The sequence below is a fragment of the Pecten maximus genome, chromosome 5, assembly GCF_902652985.1.
Source record: "Pecten maximus chromosome 5, xPecMax1.1, whole genome shotgun sequence".
NCBI classification, from domain to species: Eukaryota; Metazoa; Mollusca; class Bivalvia; order Pectinida; family Pectinidae; genus Pecten; species Pecten maximus.
The window spans coordinates 24,945,934-24,967,430 of record NC_047019.1 but is presented as its reverse complement, the minus strand read 5'-3'; the positions used below and the strand labels follow the sequence as shown (position 1 = coordinate 24,967,430).

The window sequence follows — 21,497 nt, the reverse complement described above, 5'->3', positions numbered from 1 at the left end:
TTGCACTCCTGGGTCAGGCAGGGGACTTTGTATTGCTGTTGCAATACTATCCATCCTTGTTAAGTCCTACTATTCTCTGACTATATAAGACCGTGTATCCTAGGACTGGTCTCATTTGGTTAGTTGATATCGTCGAGGTAGAACTCTAAAGTAAACAAGACAATTACAAGCAGCTTTTGCAAAATGGACAAAATTGGTGAAAGAACAGTGATCCAATACATTTGTATTTGCATATAAAAGGTTTCACACCTTTATGATAGCAACACTAGGGAAAGATGCCCCTTCATATGCTACAGTGAAAAGGTAGCTGTTAAATTTAAGCACGGCCGATCGCGACAGATCAGAGCCTTAAGGATGTCCCCCCACCCTCTGGAAGGCCTGTCAAGTTCATGATAATGTTATGACTGACAGACGAGTCACAGAAAGATGTATAGCCAGTAGATTTGGCATTTCACAGGAAAGAGTACATTCAATTCTGACTGAGGATTTTGCAATGAGAAAGCTTTAGGCCTGATGGGTACCAAGACTTCTATCAGTTGATCAGAAGCACACCAGGCGCACATTATCGCATACTAATTTTAATCTCTTTGAGGAAGATCCTTTCATCTGAGATTTGTCACTATGGATGAAACATGGGTCCATCATTTTATCCCAGAAGCCAAACAGCAACCGAAATAATCAAAGCACCCTTAAGCTTGCTCTCTCCGCCATAGAAGGCAAAGACTGTTCCATCAGCTGGGAAGGTTATGGCCTCGGTTTTCTGGGATGCAGATAGAGTATCTGCAAAAGGGACAAACAATCAATGGCACATACTATGTTTCACTTCTGAGGCAGTTACAGGAAAATATTGAACTTAAGCACCGCTGAAAGCTCACTAAAGGTGTGTTATTCCACCAGGATAATTCTCCTGTTCACAAGTCTGTCATTGCCATAGCTGACTGGTTCACGAATGTGGCTTTAAATTGATTGAGCATCAGCCTTATTCACCTCATCTCGCTCCGTTGGACTTTCATTGATTTCCAAAACTGAAAACAGCTATTTCAAGCACCCACTTTCAGTCTGGTGATACATGTAGTAGATGCCTTTCTGAACAGCCAAGAAAAGGAGTTCTATTAAAGTGGCATTGAGGCCCTTAAACACTGTTGGCAAAAGTGTATAGATACTGTAGGGGATTATATTGAAAAATGATACATTATGTCATTATGGCAAAATTAAAATCCTTCAATATGAGGCTCACAACATATCAATCAGCCCTCGTATCTACTTCATGCAATATTCAAAAACTTTGACATCATATAAAATGCTACACATTTATTAGTATTGATGTTCACAGGACGTACATCATACATTTCATTTGTAAAAACATTCAAATCACATCTTGCATTTTCTAAAAGAACACCTTTTTCAAGCATAAATCCCTATATTTGGCCAATAACTAATTTATTGTTAATTAGCCCTGGACTGTTTGACCTTTTAGATATCTTTTGTTTCATTTTCAGTAATGCATTGTTGAATAAGTATTCTTTTGTTCCATTTTGACACATGTTATTTGCACACCATGATAATGTATAACCACACATCTGGATTGTAACCCTGATGAGTCTCTTATATGCTTCTTGATACTCTTGTATGGTGTACTGATCATGATCATATTAAGTGAAATCTCCTTTTATAGCTACACATATTAATGTAATAACACCATCAAAGAGGGCTATTTTAATATAAATTTGAGGTTGTTTATCATGAATTGATAGGTGAATAACAACTTACCAGTAGTGTTCTGATGACCGGGTGACGTCATGTTGGGGTCTGTGTCAATAAAGATCTGCTCCCTCTTTCATCAATACAGTTTCTCAATTAAAGAAAATCCCTTAACTGTACATTTTCTAAAGGAAATCATAACAGCATATAAGGAATTTAGTTTCTTAACTGAGAATTGTTTCCTTAAATCCTTGTGAAATGTCAAACAACAAAAAAACAGGGCCTGTCATCATAAACATAGATTATATTTCTCCTTAAAAACCTGTTTGTCCATTAAACATCACTTAGTTGTGAAGTTGTCATGGTAATATCAACTAAATCTTTAAGTTGGTTTGATAGATATTTTATGTTAAACTACTGCTTTATGTTTTGAAATTAAATGAACTATAAATTTCTTTGATTATAAGATTTTTTTGTATAATGGCTATGTTTTGTGTAAGATCGTATGTAACAGGAACAGGTAACTAGAACCTAAATCAATGGTTGATATTAAAACTTGTTCCCAATAATATTTGCTTTGAACTTCACAGCAGAAACCAATAAAATGTATTATAAATCATTTGTTTATATACGCCTGTCAATCATATCATCAAGTCTTTATCATAAAACGAGAAGGAAATTATGGAAAAGCTCAAAGAAGCAAAATGATCAAAAGGAACCAGAGTCATGATGATTTATATTTGAAAATAAGAGTTGGTTGAATTGAGATTTTTTTTTTTTCTGGATTATCGGTATTAAGATGGTTTAAGATGTTCTGTTGCCTCTGTAGGTATGGTGAATGAGTTGAATTTTCTTCTTCCTTAGGTTTTTGTGACTGGAAGTGATGATGCTGAAGAGTTCAAACGTCAGGTAAGTCATATTGATTCTGCGGCAAGTAAAGGATATATAATACTTTTGATTATTATAGGTATAGGTAATTACAATTTGAAAAAAGCTTGTATAATGAAGTTATGATAATTTTCTCAAAAAATTACCAGTTATTAATTGTTCTTTAGAGTTATTCCATTAGAATGTCTAAATATTTGCCAAATATCGGACCATCCTTAATGAAGACATTTGTAGATGACATCTTATCATAAAATATGAATTGATTTAATATCCATTGTTGTTAAATCAAAAAGATACTTTAAAATGTAAGCTGGTATAATGAATGGAGAGCCTCCAATAATATTTCCAAATCACACTTAATCATATTTTGAGACAACTTTCCATGTTTCTATTTTGTATGTGATTATCCATTTGTAAAAACATACAAAGCAAATTTTTGGATAGGCCCTACATCTGAATAAATTTAAAGCTGAGTATATTTCTTAAGTTATTGTAAAATCTAGTTATTTTCAGGCTCAATAAAATTTAAAATATATGTGTATTTAACAGGTGTATTTACTGAGAAAGTACAGCTCCCATCACATTCCTGAGCAGGACTTGAGATATTTCATCTGTACGCTGTCAACAGACACAATCGTGTACAAGGTTAGGATACGTACTCTGTGGTATATATATTAACCAACACAGCCCAAACTTCTTCCCATCAGGGCCCCACAAAACACCCAAAACTCCTCTCCAACAGGGCCCCACAAATCACCCCAAACTCCTCCCCAACAGGGCCCCACAAATCACCCCAAACTCCTCCCCATCAGGACCCCGAAATCACCCAAAACTCCTCCCCACCAGGGACCCACAAATCACCCCAACTCCTCCCCATCAGGGCCCCACAAATCACCCCAAACTCCTCCCCACCAGGGCCCCACAAATCACCCCAAACTCCTCCCCACCAGGGCCCCACAAATCACCCCAAACTCCTCCCCACCAGGGAACCACAAATCACCCCAACTCCTCCTCATCAGGGCCCCACAAATCACCCCAAACTCCTCTCTATCAGGGCCCAACAAATCACCACAAACTCCTCCCCATCAGGGCCCCACCAATCACTCCAAACTCTTCCCCATCAAGGCCCTACAAATCACCCCAACTCCTCCCCATCAGGGCCCCACAAATCACCCCAACTCCTCCCCATCAGGGCCCCACAAATCACCCCAACTCCTCCCCATCAGGGCCCCACAAATCACTCCAAACTCTTCCCCATCAAGGCCCCACACATCACTCAAACTGCTCCCATCAGGGCCCCACAAATCACCCCAAACTCCTCCCCATCAGGGCCCCACAAATCACCCCAAACTCCTCCCCATCAGGGCCCCACAAATCACCCCAAACTCCTCCCCATCAGGGCCCAACAAATCACCACAAACTCCTCCCCATCAGGGCCCCATCAATCACCCAAAACTCCTCCCCATCAAGGCCCTACAAATCACCACAAACTCCTCCCCACCAGGGCCCCACCAATCACTCCAAACTCCTCCCCATCAAGGCCCTACAAATCACCCTAAACTTTTCCCCATCAAGGCCCCACACATCACCCAAACTCTTCCCCATCAGGGCCCCACACATCAACCAAACTGCTCCCATCAGGGCCCCACATCTCACCCAAACTGCTCCCCATCAGGGCCCCACATCTCACCCAAACTGCTCCCCATCAGGGCCCCACATGTCACCCAAACTACTCCCCATCAGGGCCCCACATGTCACCCAAACTGCTCCTCATCAGGGCCCCATATCTCACCCAAACTGCTCCCCATCAGGGCCCCATATCTCACCCAAACTGCTCCCCATCAGGGCCCCATATCTCACCCAAACTGCTCCTCATCAGGGCCCCATATCTCACCCAAACTGCTCCCCATCAGGGCCCCATATCTCACCCAAACTACTCCCCATCAGGGCCCCACATGTCACCCAAACTGCTCCCCATCAGGGCCCCACATGTCACCCAAACTGCTCCTCATCAGGGCCCCATATCTCACCCAAACTACTCCCCATCAGGGCCCCACATGTCACCCAAACTGCTCCCCATCAGGGCCCCACATGTCACCCAAACTGCTCCTCATCAGGGCCCCATATCTCACCCAAACTGCTCCCCATCAGGGCCCCACATGTCACCCAAACTGCTCCCCATCAGGGCCCCACATGTCACCCAAACTGCTCCCCATCAGGGCCCCACATGTCACCCAAACTGCTCCCCATCAGGGCCCCATAGACAGGTCCCACTTTACATGTTTTGTGTTATCTGCAGACGCACCAAGTCCCACTATAGAAACTCCAATCTAATCCCTCATTTCTGACAAAAATGTTTGGGATAATAAATGTGTGATGATTTAGCAGATTGAGCTCATGTAATTTCATTGGTAGGAACAGATTTTTTTTTTTTTTTTAACTTTGTTTGATAAATTACCATATTATTAAAAAAAATTAGTTTAACTCTTAAAAAAAAATTAATATATCAATAACACTTAACTTTTTACTACTGTGGGATGACCACAGTATGTGGATTCAATGTTAAAAACACATTCTGAGTAAGAACAAAGCAGTAAAAGAAATGAGTGATATTTATGACTGCTAAACCTCCGACATGACCTTGAATGAAATGAGACCTTTTACAGTGTTCACGTGGAGAAGTAATGTCAGAAAAGGCAGTTTGTTGGGCTACACTAGCCTCACAATTACAACATACAGGTACACTTCCCAACAATCCTTTACAGGGCGCCCTTCACCACTGAAAGTTTGTGGTTAGCTTAAAGCAAAATAAACTAGTGTACATTATACTATATACATCATGTAACAGATTAATAAAAAAATTAATTGAATAATTGAACGGCACATGCACATTGTGAAGTTCACCCCTTGCGCAAAAACGACAAGATTTTATGTAAATTTTAAGAAGAGTAAAAATCAGTGTAAGCTTCTTTAAGCTCACACAGCTGTTCCGGTTCAGACTACACAGCACCCAGCAGCTATGTACAGTATACTGACAGTGATTTCATTAAACATTTACTGGTATCATGGCAAATCAAATCTGAACCAATTTATCAATAAAATATTACCTCAAAACTAATTATGCTGAGGAGAGCTATTTACATCCCTCTCATCTAAACAAATACGATCATGCTATATATTGTGCTGACAGAGGCAGGTTCATGTGTATTATTGAGTACATATAGGCACTTTCATTAATTAGTTTAAACTCAGTGGATCAATATTCTAAAACATGTATGAAATCAGATTGAGTATTGCGCCACTTCTGTATACAAGTTTTATTGTTAGTCCTCTACTGGTATTACCTGGGAGATTATAACTATAGGTTTCTTTCCCATCTGTCTCGTTGCCCATCTGTTAGTCCGTCCACTCTGTTTTTTCTCAGCCATGCTTCAAGACATGTTTTTGAAAGTTGGTATTTTATCAAAATCACATTTTAGGGTTTTGGGGTGAAGGTTGTATTTGCTATCTATATAGCAGGGACGGGTAGGGGAAATGTATTGCTTTAGCAATACCCAGCATGCTTGATATGTTATTTTCCTGTTAAATATTTTATTTTCCTGTTTCTATGAATTCCCTAAATTCTGTAATGCTTTCCTATGGAAACTTTTAAGCTAAATGTCCTAAGTTAAAGAATATTGATTAAGTTGGGGTCTTAATGTAGGTGAGCAATGCAGGCCCTCTGGATCTCTTTTAGCAGTCGTTTACGTGACATTAAAGCTGTCAAACATTACTGATGTGTAATAGTTGGTATGGAATTCAAGGTAACCTAATTTTATATATCAGTATAATCTTTGAGTCTCAGTAAATTGCTACCAATTTCGTACATAAATAGAATTGTTTATGTGCTATATAACCTTGTTAAGACAGATGTTATTAGCTCACCTGCCCGAAGGGCAAGTGAGCTTATGCCGTGGCGCGGCGTCCGTCGTCCGTCCGTCGTCCGTCCGGCCGTCCGTCCGTCCGGCCGTCCGTCCGGCGTCAACTTTCCATTAAAGCAACTTCTTCTCAATAACCAAAAGGCCTAGAGACCTAATATTGGGCCTGTAGCATGCTGGGGTGAAGGGCTACCAAGTTTGTTCAAATGAATGACCTTGACCTTCATTCAAGGTCACAGGAGTCAAAAAGGCTAAAATCTTCAAACGACTTCTTCTCAACAACCAACAGTCCCAGGGAGTTGATATTGGGTCTGTAGCATGCTGGGGTAAAGGGCTACCAAGTTTGTTCAAATGAATGACCTTGACTTTCATTCAAGGTCACAGGAGTCAAAAAGGCTAAAAAAAAATTAGACGACTTCTTCTAAATAGCCAAAAGACCCAGGGACTTGATATTGGGTCTGTAGCATGCTGGGGCAAAGGGCTACCAAGTTTGTTCAAATGAATGACCTTGACCTTCATTCAAGGTCACAGGAGTCAAAAAGGCTAAAATCTTTAAACGACTTCTTCTCAATAACCAAGAGTCCCAAGGACTTGATATTGGGTCTGTAGCATGCTGGGGTGAAGGGCTCCCAAGTTTGTTCAAATGAATGACCTTGACTTTCATTCAAGGTCACAGGAGTCAAAAAGGCTAAAATCTTTAAACGACTTCTTCTCAATAACCAAGAGTCCCAGGGAGTTGATATTGGGTCTGTAGCATGCTCGGGTGAAGGGCTACCAAGTTTGTTCAAATGAATGACCTTGACCGTCATTCAAGGTCACAGGAGTCAAAAAGGCTAAAATCTTTAAACGACTTCTTCTCAATAACCAAGAGTCCCAAGGACTTGATATTGGGTCTGTAGCATGCTGGGGTGAAGGGCTCCCAAGTTTGTTCAAATGAATGACCTTGACTTTCATTCAAGGTCACAGGAGTCAAAAAGGCTAAAATCTTTAAACGACTTCTTCTCAATAACCAAGAGTCCCAGGGAGTTGATATTGGGTCTGTAGCATGCTCGGGTGAAGGGCTACCAAGTTTGTTCAAATGAATGACCTTGACCGTCATTCAAGGTCACAGGAGTCAAAAAGGCTAAAATCTTTAAACGACTTCTTCTCAATAACCAAGAGTCCCAAGGACTTGATATTGGGTCTGTAGCATGCTGGGGTGAAGGGCTCCCAAGTTTGTTCAAATGAATGACCTTGACTTTCATTCAAGGTCACAGGAGTCAAAAAGGCTAAAATCTTTAAACGACTTCTTCTCAATAACCAAGAGTCCCAGGGAGTTGATATTGGGTCTGTAGCATGCTCGGGTGAAGGGCTACCAAGTTTGTTCAAATGAATGATCTTGACCGTCATTCAAGGTCACAGGAGTCAAAAAGGCTAAAATCTTTAAACGACTTCTTCTCAATAACCAAGAGTCTCAGGGAGTTGATATTGGGTCTGTAGCATGCTGCGGTAAAGGGCTACCAATTTTGTTCAAATGAATGACCTTGACCTTCATTCAAGGTCACAGGGGTCTAAAAGGCTAAAATCTTTAAACAACTTCTTCTCAATAACCAAGAGTCCCAGGGAGTTGATATTGGGTCTGTAGCATGCTGGGGTGAAGGGCTACCAAGTTTGTTCAAATGAATGACCTTGACTTTCATTCAAGGTCACAGGAGTCAAAAAGGCTAAAATCTTTAAACGACTTCTTCTCAATAACCAAGAGTCCCAGAGACCTAATATTTGGCCTGTAGCATGCTGGGGTGAAGGGCTACCAAGTTTGTTCAAATGAATGACCTTGACCTTCATTCAAGGTCACAGGGGTCAAAAAGGCTAAAATCTTCAAACGACTTCTTCTCAATAACCAACAGTCCCAGGGAGTTGATATTGGGTCTGTAGCATGCTGGGATGAAGGGCTACCTAGTTTGTTCAAATGAATGGCCTTGACCTTCATTCAAGGTCACAGGGGCCAAAAAGGCTAAAATCTTTAAACGACTTCTTCTCGATAACCAACAGTCCCAGAGACCTAATATTTGGCCTGTAGCATGCTGGGGTAAAGAGCTACCAAGTTTGTTCAAATGAATGACCTTGACTTTCATTCAAGGTCACAGGAGTCAAAAAGGCTAAAATCTTTAAACGACTTCTTCTCGATAACCAACAGTCCCAGAGACCTAATATTTGGCCTGTAGCATGCTGGGGTAAAGAGCTACCAAGTTTGTTCAAATGAATGACCTTGACTTTCATTCAAGGTCACAGGAGTCAAAAAGGCTAAAATCTTTAAACGACTTCTTCTCAATAACCAAGAGTCCCAGAGACCTAATATTTGGCCTGTAGCATGCTGGGGTGAAGGGCTACCAAGTTTGTTCAAATGAATGACCTTGACTTTCATTCAAGGTCACAGGAGTCAAAAAGGCTTAAATCTTTAAACGACTTCTACTCAATAACCAAGAGTCCCAGAGAGTTGATATTGGGTCTGTAGCATGCTGGGGTAAAGGGCTACCAAGTTTGTTCAAATGAATGACCTTGACCTTCATTCAAGGTCACAGGGGTCAAAAAGGCTAAAATCTTTAAACAACTTCTTCTCAATAACCAAGAGTCCCAGGGAGTTGATATTGGGTCTGTAGCATGCTGGGGTGAAGGGCTACCAAGTTTGTTCAAATGAATGACCTTGACCTTCATTCAAGGTCACGTCGATCAAGTATGCTTAAATCTTTAAATGACTTTTAGTGAAAAGCCAAAGTGCAGAGAGACATTATATTGGTCCTGTAGCATGCTTTCAAATAACTGCAGGATCCATATATGAAAAGATCACTGCATTGCAGGTGAGCGATTTGGGCCCATTGGGCCCTTGTCATTAAGCTGCTGACAAGATCCTTTTGAACTATGCCTTTAAATTGAGCTCAGATTATTTAGAGTGGCAACATCTTTTTACATAACATAATAAGGTCAAAATTAAAAGCAGAAATTATTGTTAGAGAAATTCAGTAAGTTTTAAAAATTGCAAGATAACTAAAATTTGTTTCATATCGATGAACAGTTTTCTTGGATATTCAGAGTATTTTCTAAAGTAACATAAAAAATTGTCAAACTTGTGACAAGTGTAGTTAGAAGTAACATGTGTTTCATCTAGGATTATTTAGAAATATGATGTTTTTCCTAAGTTAAAGTCTGAGGTTTTATCAGTATGTACGTCATAACCAGACAAAAAGAGAATTAATTACATTCCAACATACCTGTATATGTTAGCCAGGTGTATTATATCAGATCAAGTTTAACATTTCTTACATCTTTTAATATTTAAAAATATTAAGAGTAATAAATCATGGGTGACTTCGTAGAGCAAGGACAGATTCACAAGTAAACAAGATCAGAAATAGAATATATAATGGTAAGCTATTCTCTGTCGAAGATAGAATAACATTCCTACATATCAGAAATAGAATATATAATGGTACGCTATTCCCTATCCAAGACAGAATAACATTCCTACATATCAGAAATAGAATATATAATGGTAGGCTATTCCCTATCCAAGACAGAATAACATTCCTACATATCAGAAATAGAATATATAATGGTAGGCTATTCCCTATCCAAGACAGAATAACATTCCTACATATCAGAAATAGAATATGTAATGGTAGGCTATTCCCTGTCACGGTCAAAGACAGAATAACATTCCTACATATCAGAAATAGAATTTATAATGGTAGGCTTTTCACTGTCCAAGATAGAATAACATTCTCACATAAGCTGTTTCCTATACCTGATATTGCAAATAAAAAAATATATATATTTATGTGTATATTCAGATGCTGCTTTTCATAAGGATATAAAAATGACATGCATGATTAAAGCTACAGGTTAATCTTCTTACATAATGTATTTAGGTCAGTTCTGCAGCAGTTGACTGCCATGGCTTTGATAATTATTCTAGTGTTCCAAGTGACACATGTTCATGTATGTCTTTTAGCGAATTAAATAGACAGTCAAAAGTGTAAGGTCAGCATGCTTGTATATTATTATGGGCAGAAAGTTTAGGAAAAAAACCTTAATTTTCCCTTTTATATTTAATAGTATGCATGCTTGAGGAGTATAATGTAATTCTGTACACATTAGATCCATGAATGGCATGATATTCCTGATAAACATGCATCAATCAGCATAATTATCAGTTAATTATCATATATATTCATTTGAAAACTATTACATTTGCAGGGTCAGTTCACTACTTCACAGCTGTGGACCTACTTCAAGGATTTAGAAGACCCAGATTTTGAAACACACATTGCTCTTATCCACAGTCGATTTTCCACCAACACATTTCCTAGTTGGGAGAGAGCACACCCTCAGAGGTAGGGGAGACAATCCCTACTATTTTGTGATTTTAATGAATTGCATAATGTATTTCAAAGTAACAGGCTTTTATTAATACAATAATTATGTGCATTCTATTATATTTCACACACAAAAAATAATTTCTTATAGCTAGCTTTCAGACGAAAGAAAAACAAAGTAGGAAAGAAAAAAAACCAAAAAAACGATAATAATAAAATAGAATTTAAAAAAAATCCTGATATATATATATATATATATACACTGTAATACTCAAATAATGAGTTTTAACAAAGTTTTGTCAAAAATTGTTGAAAAGGGTCATTGTATCTTAGTTAAATCTATTAGCTTACCGGCTAGATCTGGGAAGTTCTTGCCATTGTTGAAAAATGAAATGAAGATATTTGACCTTGTCCTTAACGTAAAGATACCTGGCCCACAATGGTGAGATCAACACCCTAAGAGGGAACAACAATCTGATGCGTGCCCGGGAGGGTGTGATGAATAGCGATGTGTATAGGGACAAGCTACATGACCTGTACCCTGTTGTGGAGGAAGGCATGTCAGACTCCGGCTGTGTAGACAATGTATTAGAGTTCCTTTGTATGGCGGGTGGACGCCAACTTCCGGAGGTAAGGCTGTGCAAATGTTAATTCTTTGTTTTGTTTTCAAACAGGACTTTGGTTCTTTGAATACAAATGAAATAAAACATAACCATGACAAATTTTTAAGGAAACCTTAGGCATATTTGTTTGCTTTACAATTATGTATATCTATAAAAAAGGACGTTTTTATGGGTATCTAAAAGAAAAATTGATTTTCCTGGATTTAAAAAAAAAATCTTCATTAAGATAATGTTAAAGCTGTTTTTAGCTCACCTGCCCGAAGGGCAAGTGAGCTTATGCCATGGTGCGGCGTCCGTCGTCCGTCCGTCCGTCCGGCCGTCCGGCGTCAACTTTTTCATTTAAACAACTTCTTCTCAATAACCAAGAGGCCCAGGGACTTGATATTGGGCCTGTAGCATGCTGGGGTGAAGGGCTACAAAGTTTGTTCAAATAAATGACCTTGACCTTCATTCAAGGTCACAGGGGTCAACTAGGCTATAATCTTCAAACGACTTCTTCTCAATAACCAAGAGGCCCACGGACTTGATATTGGGCCTGTAGCTTGCTGGGGTGAAGGGCTACAAAGTTTGTTCAAATAAATGACCTTGACCTTCATTCAAGGTCACAGGGGTCAACTAGGCTATAATCTTCAAACGACTTCTTCTCAATAACCAAGAGGCCCACGGACTTGATATTGGGCCTGTAGCTTGCTGGGGTGAAGGGCTACAAAGTTTGTTCAAATAAATGACCTTGACCTTCATTCAAGGTCACATGGGTCAAATAGCCTATAATCTTCAAACGACTTCTTCTCAATAACCACGAGGCCCAGGGACTTGATATTGGGCCTGTAGCATGCTGGGGTGAAGGGCTACAAGGTTTGTTCAAATAAATGAACTTGACCTTCATTCAAGGTCACAGGGGTCAAGTAGGCTATAATCTTCAAACGACTTCTTCTCAATAACCAAGAGGCCCAGGGACTTGATATTGGGCCTGTAGCATGCTGGAGTGAAGGGCTGCAAAGTTTGTTCAAATAAATGACCTTGACCTTCATTCAAGGTCACATGGGTCAAATAGGCTATAATCTTCAAACAACTTCTTCTCAATAACCAAGAGGCCCAGGGACTTGATATTGGGCCTTTAGTTTGCTGTTGTGAAGGGCTACAAAGTTTGTTCAAATAAATGACCTTGACCTTCATTCAAGGTCACATGGGTCAAATAGGCTATAATCTTCAAACGACTTCTTCTCAATAACCAAAATGTCCAGTTACTTGATATTGGGCCTGTAGCATGCTGGGGTAAAGGGCTACAAAGTTTGTTCAAATAAATGACCTTGACCTACATTCAAGGTCACATGGGTCAAATAGGCTATAATCTTCAAACGACTTCTTCTCAATAACCAAGAGGCCCAGGGACTTGATATTGGGCCTGTAGCATGCTGGGGTGAAGGGCTACAAAGTTTGTTCAAATAAATGACCTTGACCTTCATTCAAGGTCACAGGGGTCAAGTAGGCTATAATCTTCAAACGACTTCTCAATAACCACGAGGCCCAGGGACTTTATATTGGGCCTGTAGCTTGCTAATGTGAAGGGCTACAAAGTTTGTTCAAATAAATGACCTTGACCTTCATTCAAGGTCACATGGGTCAAATAGGCTATAATCTTCAAACGAATTCTTCTCAATAACCACGAGACCCAGGGACTTGATATTGGGCATGTAGCATGCTGGAGTGAAGGGCTGCAAAGTTTGTTCAAATAAATGACCTTGACCTTCATTCAAGGTCACATGGATCAAATAGGCTATAATCTTCAAACGACTTCTTCTCAATAACCAAGAGGCCCAGGGACTTGATATTGGGCCTGTAGCATGCTGGGGTGAAGGGCTACAAAGTTTGTTCAAATAAATGACCTTGACCCTCATTCAAGGTCACAGGGGTCAAGTAGGCTATAATCTTCAAACGACTTCTTCTCAATAACCAAGAGGCCCACGGACTTGATATTGGGCCTGTAGCTTGCTGGGGTGAGGGGCTACAAAGTTTGTTCAAATAAATGACCTTGACCTTCATTCAAGGTCACATGGGTCAAATAGGCTATAATCTTCAAACGACTTCTTCTCAATAACCAAGTGGCCCAGGGACTTGATATTGGGCCTGTAGCATTCTGGGGTGAAGGCCTACCAATTTTGTTCAAATAAATGACCTTGACCTACATTCAAGGTCACAGGGTTGAAATTTGCAATAGCCAATAGCCTCCAAGACCTGATATTAGGCCAATAGAATGCTGGAATGAAGGACTAGAAAATGTTTAATATGAATAAAACTAGCTTACAATGCTATTTGAATAAAGAGGTAATCAACATAGTATCTTTAGAAATGACCTCATCAACTTCAAAGTTGCTGTAGAGCCAGGTGAGCGATGCAGGCCCATTGGGCCTCTTGTTTAAATACTTAAGAAATTATTAACATTGGTAAGTCATTAATAGTGTTTGTAAAATTCCAATTCTTTTGGGGTAGTCTTCTGGCATATATTTTAAAGAAATCATGTAGTAAATCTATGTTGCTTATTTGATGATTTTATAGACTAAGCAGAAATAACATTCTTCATTAATGTTTGTATATTATGTCAACAATAAGGGTGCATCCAGCAGTGCAAGTTCATGAACATGACTACTAACCTAGCTTCCATAACAAGAGTTGTTATAATTATGATTGGCTTATTTCAGGCGGTGATGACTATGGTACCAGAGGCCTGGCAGAATGACAAGACCATGTCTGCTGACAAAAAGGCATTCTACCGGTGGAGCGCATTTGCAATGGAACCCTGGGATGGACCAGGTCAGTGATTTTTATCCTTTATAGGAGCAAATACAATTTAAACCAAATCTAAGTGAGTTTTCATTTTCATCAAGTTTGCCTGCTTTATTTTTATGCAAAGTAAAAACAGCATTTGGAATGTAAGCTTCAGTAGGATTTACAATATAGAAAAACTGGCCTTCTGTGATAGCTAGATTTCAGACAAATTTGTTTCCTGATAAAAAAAATGTTCAGATTTTGTTCAAGTCTGACCCATGTCTGCCCAATCTTTTCACAGAACATTCTTCATGTCATTAACAATTGTATAACTTTCATCACTTTCATTTCCTAACAGACATTTAATCAGACTTTGTACTACAATCATTTGTGAAATTACTTAATTGGATGAGATTCCTGCAATAGTTACTTTTAAATTGTTAAGAAAAATAAAACCTTCAGTAAATCCTCCAAAGGGATTAATAAGATATTAATATTTCTGAATGAAAAGCTTTTTTTCTGTTTTCAGCTCTCCTGACATTTTCTGATGGAAGATTCATTGGGGCCATATTGGATAGGAATGGTTTACGGCCTTCACGATTCTACGTCACCAAATCCAACCACATGTACATGGCTAGTGAGGTGGGGGTGGTGGACATTCCTCATGGAGATGTCATACAGAAGGTATGTCCCTCACTCATGTGTCATACAGAAAGTATGTCCCTCACTCAGATGTCATACAGAAGGTATGTCCCTCACTCAGATGTCATACAGAAAGTATGTCCCTCACTCATATGTCATACAGAAGGTATGTCCCTCACACACATGTCATACAGAAGGTATATCCCTCATTCAGATGTCATACAGAAGGTATGTCCCTCACTCATATGTCATACAGAAGGTATGTCCCTCACTCATATGTCATACAGAAGGTATGTCCCTCACACACATGTCATACAGAAGGTATGTCCCTCACTCAGATGTTATAAAGAAGGTATGTCCCTCACTCATATGTCATACAGAATCTATGTCCCTCACTTAGATGTCATACAGAAGGTATGTCCCTCATTCAGATGTCATACTGAAGGTATGTCCCTCACTCATATGTCATACAGAAGGTATGTCCCTCACTCAGATGTCATACAAAAGGTATGTCCCTCACTCATATGTCATACAGAAGTTATGTCCCTCAATCAGATGTCATACAGAAGGTATGTCCCTCATTCAGATGTCATACAGAATCTGTGTCCCTCACTCTGATGTCATACAAAAGGTATGTCCCTCATTCAGATGTCATATAGAATCTATGTCCCTAATTCAGCTGTTATATAGAATCTATGTTCCTCATTCAGCTGTCATATAAAAGGTATATTGTTCACACAGACATCATTCACAAGGGTTGTCACAGGTAAAATGTGGTAAATTCTTTTTAACTTTTTAAATAACAAAATGTTTACAACATTGAGAAGAATATCATGTGACACAATCCCTTTGATAGGACATATAATGACACCTTGTGTTTGATGAATCCTTTTCTCACCAGAGACAATAATGTGTTGTAGGGTCGCCTGAAGCCTGGTAGGATGTTACTGGTCGACACACATCAGAAAATTTTCTTGAAGGATGACGTTCTCAAGGCACAGATTGCAACCCTCCGACCCAACCAGAAATGGCTGACTGAAGAAGTAGGTCACATTTCTAACAAAATTTTGTATTTTGTGATTCACCCCATCCTAGCAAAAATATGAAAAAATGAGCTGTTTGAAAAAGTTTTTTTCTGTCAACAGTAATCAATGCTAAGTAATTTTTTTCTTGATAAGTTCTTTCCCAGTATGACCAGTACAAACCTTAGAAAACTTCTTTCAATAGATTTCATAAAAATACTTCTTTCCTAACATTTCTCTTATAAATAATAAATATTTTCTTTGATTTGTAGACATTATCGCTGAGTGAGCTTTGCCAGGCACATGTCCCCAGTGAGACGGTGAACCAGCCTCAGCTGGAGGTGGAGAAGTACAGTCATGGAGGCTTCCTGGAAAAGGACAGACGTCTGGCCCTGTATGGTTACACAGTGGAGGCCATTAATCTACTGGTGTTACCCATGGTCAAGGAAAAGTGAGTATGGCTGACTCCTACAATATACCCAAATTTAACCAAGGCCTGTCATTGAATTTGTGTCGTAGCATGGCACTGTGTAAGATTTTACATTGTATACAGAATGGAGTTTGAAACAGACTATCCCTCAGTTATATGTGCTGGACTGTCAGGAACCATATTTAAATTTAGATACATCATTCTGGTATGTGAACAAAACAATTTTAGTCCCTTGCCACAAGTACATTTTGTATGTATAATATGGGATCAAAATTAGTTCTCTGTTACTATAAATAGAATTTAAATATCCTTGTCCTACGACTTTATTTTAGACCCAGTGGTCATGAAAATTAATGAAGTTCTTACATTTTCAATTAGTTCCTGATGAGAAAAGACTTTATTAATCTTGACTATAATTTGCAATGCTTTGTTAATAAGGAAATTGACAGCTCTACCCTCCCTTCCCACAGAAAGATATTCTTAATGCATTTAACAGACTGCTTGTTTGTAGTCTAGACTAAATTTATACCCTAAATCATTGTTATCAAGACAATGAGAACATTTAACAGTGGGAGATACTTATAACATTACAGGAAGGAAGCGCTGGGCTCTATGGGAAATGATGCTCCCCTGGCTTGTCTGTCCCAGTACAGTCCTCTCATCTTTGACTACTTCAAACAGCTGTTTGCCCAGGTCACCAACCCACCCATAGACCCCTTCAGGGAGAAAATTGTCATGTCTCTGGTAAGTTACTCTGTGGAGAATGTATTAAAATGTTAATTTGATGAAAATTACATAACGTACATGACATTATATCAAAATATAGCAACACTGCTCAAAGCTGCAATTATTAAAGATACAATGTTTATGAATATTTCTGCTGGATCCTGTATTGGTAGTTTTTGAATCTGAAGCAGATTCTTTTTTATCTATTAGCATATAATATGGCTGATTCATGTTTCCAGGCATGCCCCATAGGCCCAGAAGCCAACATCCTGGCACCGTCGGCAGAGCAGTGTAAGCGACTATGGCTCGACCAGCCGATCCTGTCATTACAGGACATGGAGGTGCTCAAGCACACAACCTACAAAGGGTGGAAGGTAGGACGTCTCTTTGACTGAGACATAGTTAATTTTTACACAGTTTTGTTGAGAAATAAAGCATTAATGTGACCTTCTTAAAGGCACAATTAAACCCCCATGCATCATTTATGATGTTACCAAGTATTGAATACTAAATAAACACATACAAATTAAGTGAGTTTATTTCTAAGTAAAACTCGAGAATGCATATTTACTGTAAATCATGTTTTACCCATTATACATAAGGAGAGTCACCTACAGATTTGAATAACAACTGTGGATGGTTGCCAAACTATTGGTAACACAAGGAGAGTCACCTACAAATTAAAATCCTTTATGATTATTGGTACAAAAATAACAACTATGGATGGTGACCAAGCTATTCGTTACCCATATGGGTAGTCTTGCAGAGTCTGGCGCTAATAGTTTCTAGTTCAGCGATCACAATATCACGTACATTATATTGTACATGTATTTTGTGAATATGTCTGAAGAGGTAATTAGGTAAAGAAAAGTACTCAGGAAGTCCAAGTCATTTACAGTAATTAGTTAGAGAAACATTTTGTACTGTGTGAGAGTCCAATGTTCTGACACTCACCTGACGTCACAATTAAAAGGGAACTAACTCTGATCATTTCGTTACAGACAAAGCAGATAGACATCACCTTTCCTGTGAGTGAGGGACCGGAGGGAGTTAGTCCTGCTCTACAGAGAGTGTGTCTAGAAGCTGCTGAGGCTGCGGAGGGATACCAGTTAATCTGTCTGACTGACCGTCAAATTGGCAAGGACCACATACCTATACCGTAAGTCCTATACTCTCTCAACCCCAAGATAAACAATAGTTTTTCTGGTCCACTCAGACTTATCTAGATACTTTTATTCTATTTGATTTGAAGGACAATTGTTTCAACTCTATACAAAAATGTAACTTATTTATCTGTAGAGCAACTCTTGATAATTTATTTTGAATTTTTATTTTTTAGTTGCAGGATATTAAATGTTATTACTCACCTACCTGTGATACCGGGGGGATTATAGGTTTCCTCTCTGTGTAATATGTAGGAAATGCCAAAGTTGGTTAGTGTTCTATTGGCTTCATTTCTTGCGGAATTATGATCAAATTTCACACAATAATAAAGGACCATGATATCTTGAACAAATGTGCATTTCAGGGATTTTTGGTCAAGGTGAAGGTCATTATTACAATTTTTAGCTTAAAATTTTTCCTTAAAACAATCATGATTCTGTCCTTAAAATTTAACTAAATTGTATTGTATTTCTTGTTTTTACCAGGTCCTTGATGGCTGTGGGAGCTGTCCATCATCATCTAATTGACAAGAAACTCCGCCTGAAGGTCGGACTTGTGTTGGAGACAGGCGAGGCCAGGTCAGGAACTGTGATTAAACATTTGTCAGAAATTTTAATTTTTTACTACAGAATTCAGGATATTTATGATTTAGTGCTGTTGCTTGGAATATCACCTGAATGTATGTTTATTGCAAATAAGTTCGTTAACGGCCATGAGTGCTCTTAAATTCTTCACCTTTCCAGCTGCAGTTAACAAAAAGTCTGAGGCCCTTTTCATTGAATAGCATTCGCAATGTTCATCCACCCAATCACTTGTTGGCTAGATTGTAAAGGTCAATTAAGCTGTCAATAGTTGTTTCAGGAGTCTGATTTCTTGTATATTCAATTTGGTTCCTTTTTGTTTGTAACTTATTTGTTTTGATGGAGTTAGATTGTTATAAGAATGTTTTTCCACACCAGGGAGGTACATCACATCTGTACATTACTGGGTTATGGTGTAGATGCAATCTGTCCCTACTTGGTGTTTGAGACCATTGCTCGTCTGAGAAATGAAGGCTTGCTGACCCCACCCCTGACAGATGATGTGGTGTTTGCTAACTACCGTGATGCAGTTGCCCGGGGCATCTCCAAAGTCATGGCTAAGATGGGTATATCTACCCTACACAGTTACAAGGTAGGAATCTTATTAGCCATCATCCATCAGTGCATGTTTTAAGTATCTGGAGTGGCTACTTGTACAGATGTCTGTCTTAGGAAGCTGCTGTGACTTACTGTCTGATGTGACATTCTATCCGATATGTCTTCCTGTTTATTATGCCTGATGTGACTTCCTGTCTGAGTAGAATTCTTGTGTGGTGTGACTTCCTGTCTGATTAAACTTCCTGTTTGATGCGTCTATCTGTCTGATGTGTCTGTCTGTTGTGATTTCCTGTTTGATATGACTTCCTGTCTGATGTGTTTGTCTGTTGTGACTTCCTGTCTGATGTGCCTATTTGTCTGATGTGGTTGTCTGTTGTGACATCCTGTTTGATATGACTTCCTGTCTGAAGTGTCTGTCTGTTGTGACTTCCTGTCTGATGTGTCTGTCTGTTGTGACATCCTGTTTGATATGACTTCCTGTCTGAAGTGTCTGTCTGTTGTGATTTCCTATCTGATGTGTCGTCCCTGTCTTTCGTGACTTCCCTGTTCAGTGTGACTTCCTGTATGATGTATCTCACTGTCGGTTGTGACTTCCCTGCCCAGTGTGACTTCCCTGTCCAGTGTGACTTCCCTGCCCAGTGTGACTTCCCTGTCCAGTGTGACTTCCCTGCCCAGTGTGACTTCCCTGTCCAGTGTGACTTCCGTGTCCAGTGTGACTTCCATGTCCAGTGTGACTTCCCTGTCCAGTGTGACTTCCCTGTCCAGTGTAACTTCATGCTGATGTATCTCACTGTCGGTTGTGACTTCCCTGCCCAGTGTGACTTCCGTGTCCAGTGTGACTTCCCTGTCCAGTGTGACTTCCCTGTCCAGTGTGACTTCCCTGTCCAGTGTGACTTCCGTGTCCAGTGTGACTTTCCTGTGCAGTGTGACTTCCCTGTCCAGTATGACTTCCCTGTCCATTGTGACTTCCCTGTCCAGTGTGACTTCCCTGTCCAGTATGACTTCCCTGTCAAGTGTGACTTCCCTGTCCAGTGTGACTTCCCTGTCCAGTGTGACTTCCCTGTCCAGTGTGACTTCCCTGTCCAGTGTGACTTCATGCTGATGTATCTCACTGTCTGTTGTGACTTCCTAGTTGGTGTGCCGTCCTGACTGGTCATGTGACATTCTTTCTCTTGTGACATTTGACTTTTCTTCCTATGTAGATATTTTGTTGTATAAAGTGACTAGCTGTCTGTGGTGACAAATAAACAGCTTCTTAACGTATGCTTTCAAAATTGTACTCCGATGATGTTTTCATTCATTATGGTTAAAAATCGTTTTGATATTCTTATGATGATTGACATTATCTGTTTGATGATGTAGGGGGCCCAGATCTTTGAAGCAGTAGGTCTACATAAGGAGGTGGTGGATCTGTGCTTCAAGGGCACAGCCTCTCGTATTGGAGGAGTCACCTTCAAGGAACTTGCTGCTGAGGTAGGTAGATCGGCAATAGTTACTTCAAAATAAAGGATGATTATAGCGAACCGGTATAGTATAGTAATAGATAAATAGTTTCAAATTAAAAAGGTACTTATAACTGACACAGAACATTAGAGAGTTCCACAGGTATAATATTACATTGAGGGAATCATAGACTTATTTAGAACTTTTGTATTTTTCTAATGTTTGGTAGATATTGGTATACCAGATTGGTGAACATGTGAATGGAATTGTTTAATTGTCAATATGTGAGGATAGTATTAGTGTCTGGTGGTGATATGTCAACTTAAGGGAGCTCTGTTAATATTGCATGTTGTTTATAACAAAGGTACTGACTTGTGACTTTCTTGTCAGACTCTCCACAGACACCAGCAGGCATACTCAGACAGAGAATGTGATGACACGATAGTCATGAACCCCGGCTTCTATCACTGGAGGGATGGAGGAGAGAAACACATCAACGATCCTCAGTCAATAGCTAACCTCCAGGTACAGTCAAATACATAACAATCCACAGTCCGTAGCTAACCATCCTCAATCAATAGCTAACCTCCAGGTACAATTACATACATCAACGATACATTAATGTTGGTGGCTAACTTTCAGATACAGTCAAATGCATCAATATGTATAGAAATCTATCATAAA

The 21,497-nt window shown here is 39.4% G+C and overlaps 1 protein-coding gene across 1 annotated transcript in view; it reads left to right on the top strand.

The window, feature by feature from the left end:
- Window positions 1-21,497, top strand: part of LOC117327627 (putative glutamate synthase [NADPH]) — a 75,333-nt gene that overhangs the window by 32,554 nt on the left and 21,282 nt on the right. Inside the window, exons 6-20 of the mRNA XM_033884687.1 lie at window positions 2,566-2,610; window positions 3,139-3,234; window positions 10,740-10,876; window positions 11,284-11,488; window positions 14,181-14,292; window positions 14,777-14,931; window positions 15,810-15,932; window positions 16,184-16,362; window positions 16,935-17,085; window positions 17,307-17,441; window positions 18,069-18,226; window positions 18,717-18,809; window positions 19,191-19,404; window positions 20,733-20,843; window positions 21,204-21,338. Of these exons, the coding sequence (XP_033740578.1) occupies window positions 2,566-2,610; window positions 3,139-3,234; window positions 10,740-10,876; window positions 11,284-11,488; window positions 14,181-14,292; window positions 14,777-14,931; window positions 15,810-15,932; window positions 16,184-16,362; window positions 16,935-17,085; window positions 17,307-17,441; window positions 18,069-18,226; window positions 18,717-18,809; window positions 19,191-19,404; window positions 20,733-20,843; window positions 21,204-21,338 (2,049 nt within the window). The remainder of the gene's footprint in view (window positions 1-2,565; window positions 2,611-3,138; window positions 3,235-10,739; window positions 10,877-11,283; window positions 11,489-14,180; window positions 14,293-14,776; window positions 14,932-15,809; window positions 15,933-16,183; window positions 16,363-16,934; window positions 17,086-17,306; window positions 17,442-18,068; window positions 18,227-18,716; window positions 18,810-19,190; window positions 19,405-20,732; window positions 20,844-21,203; window positions 21,339-21,497) is intronic.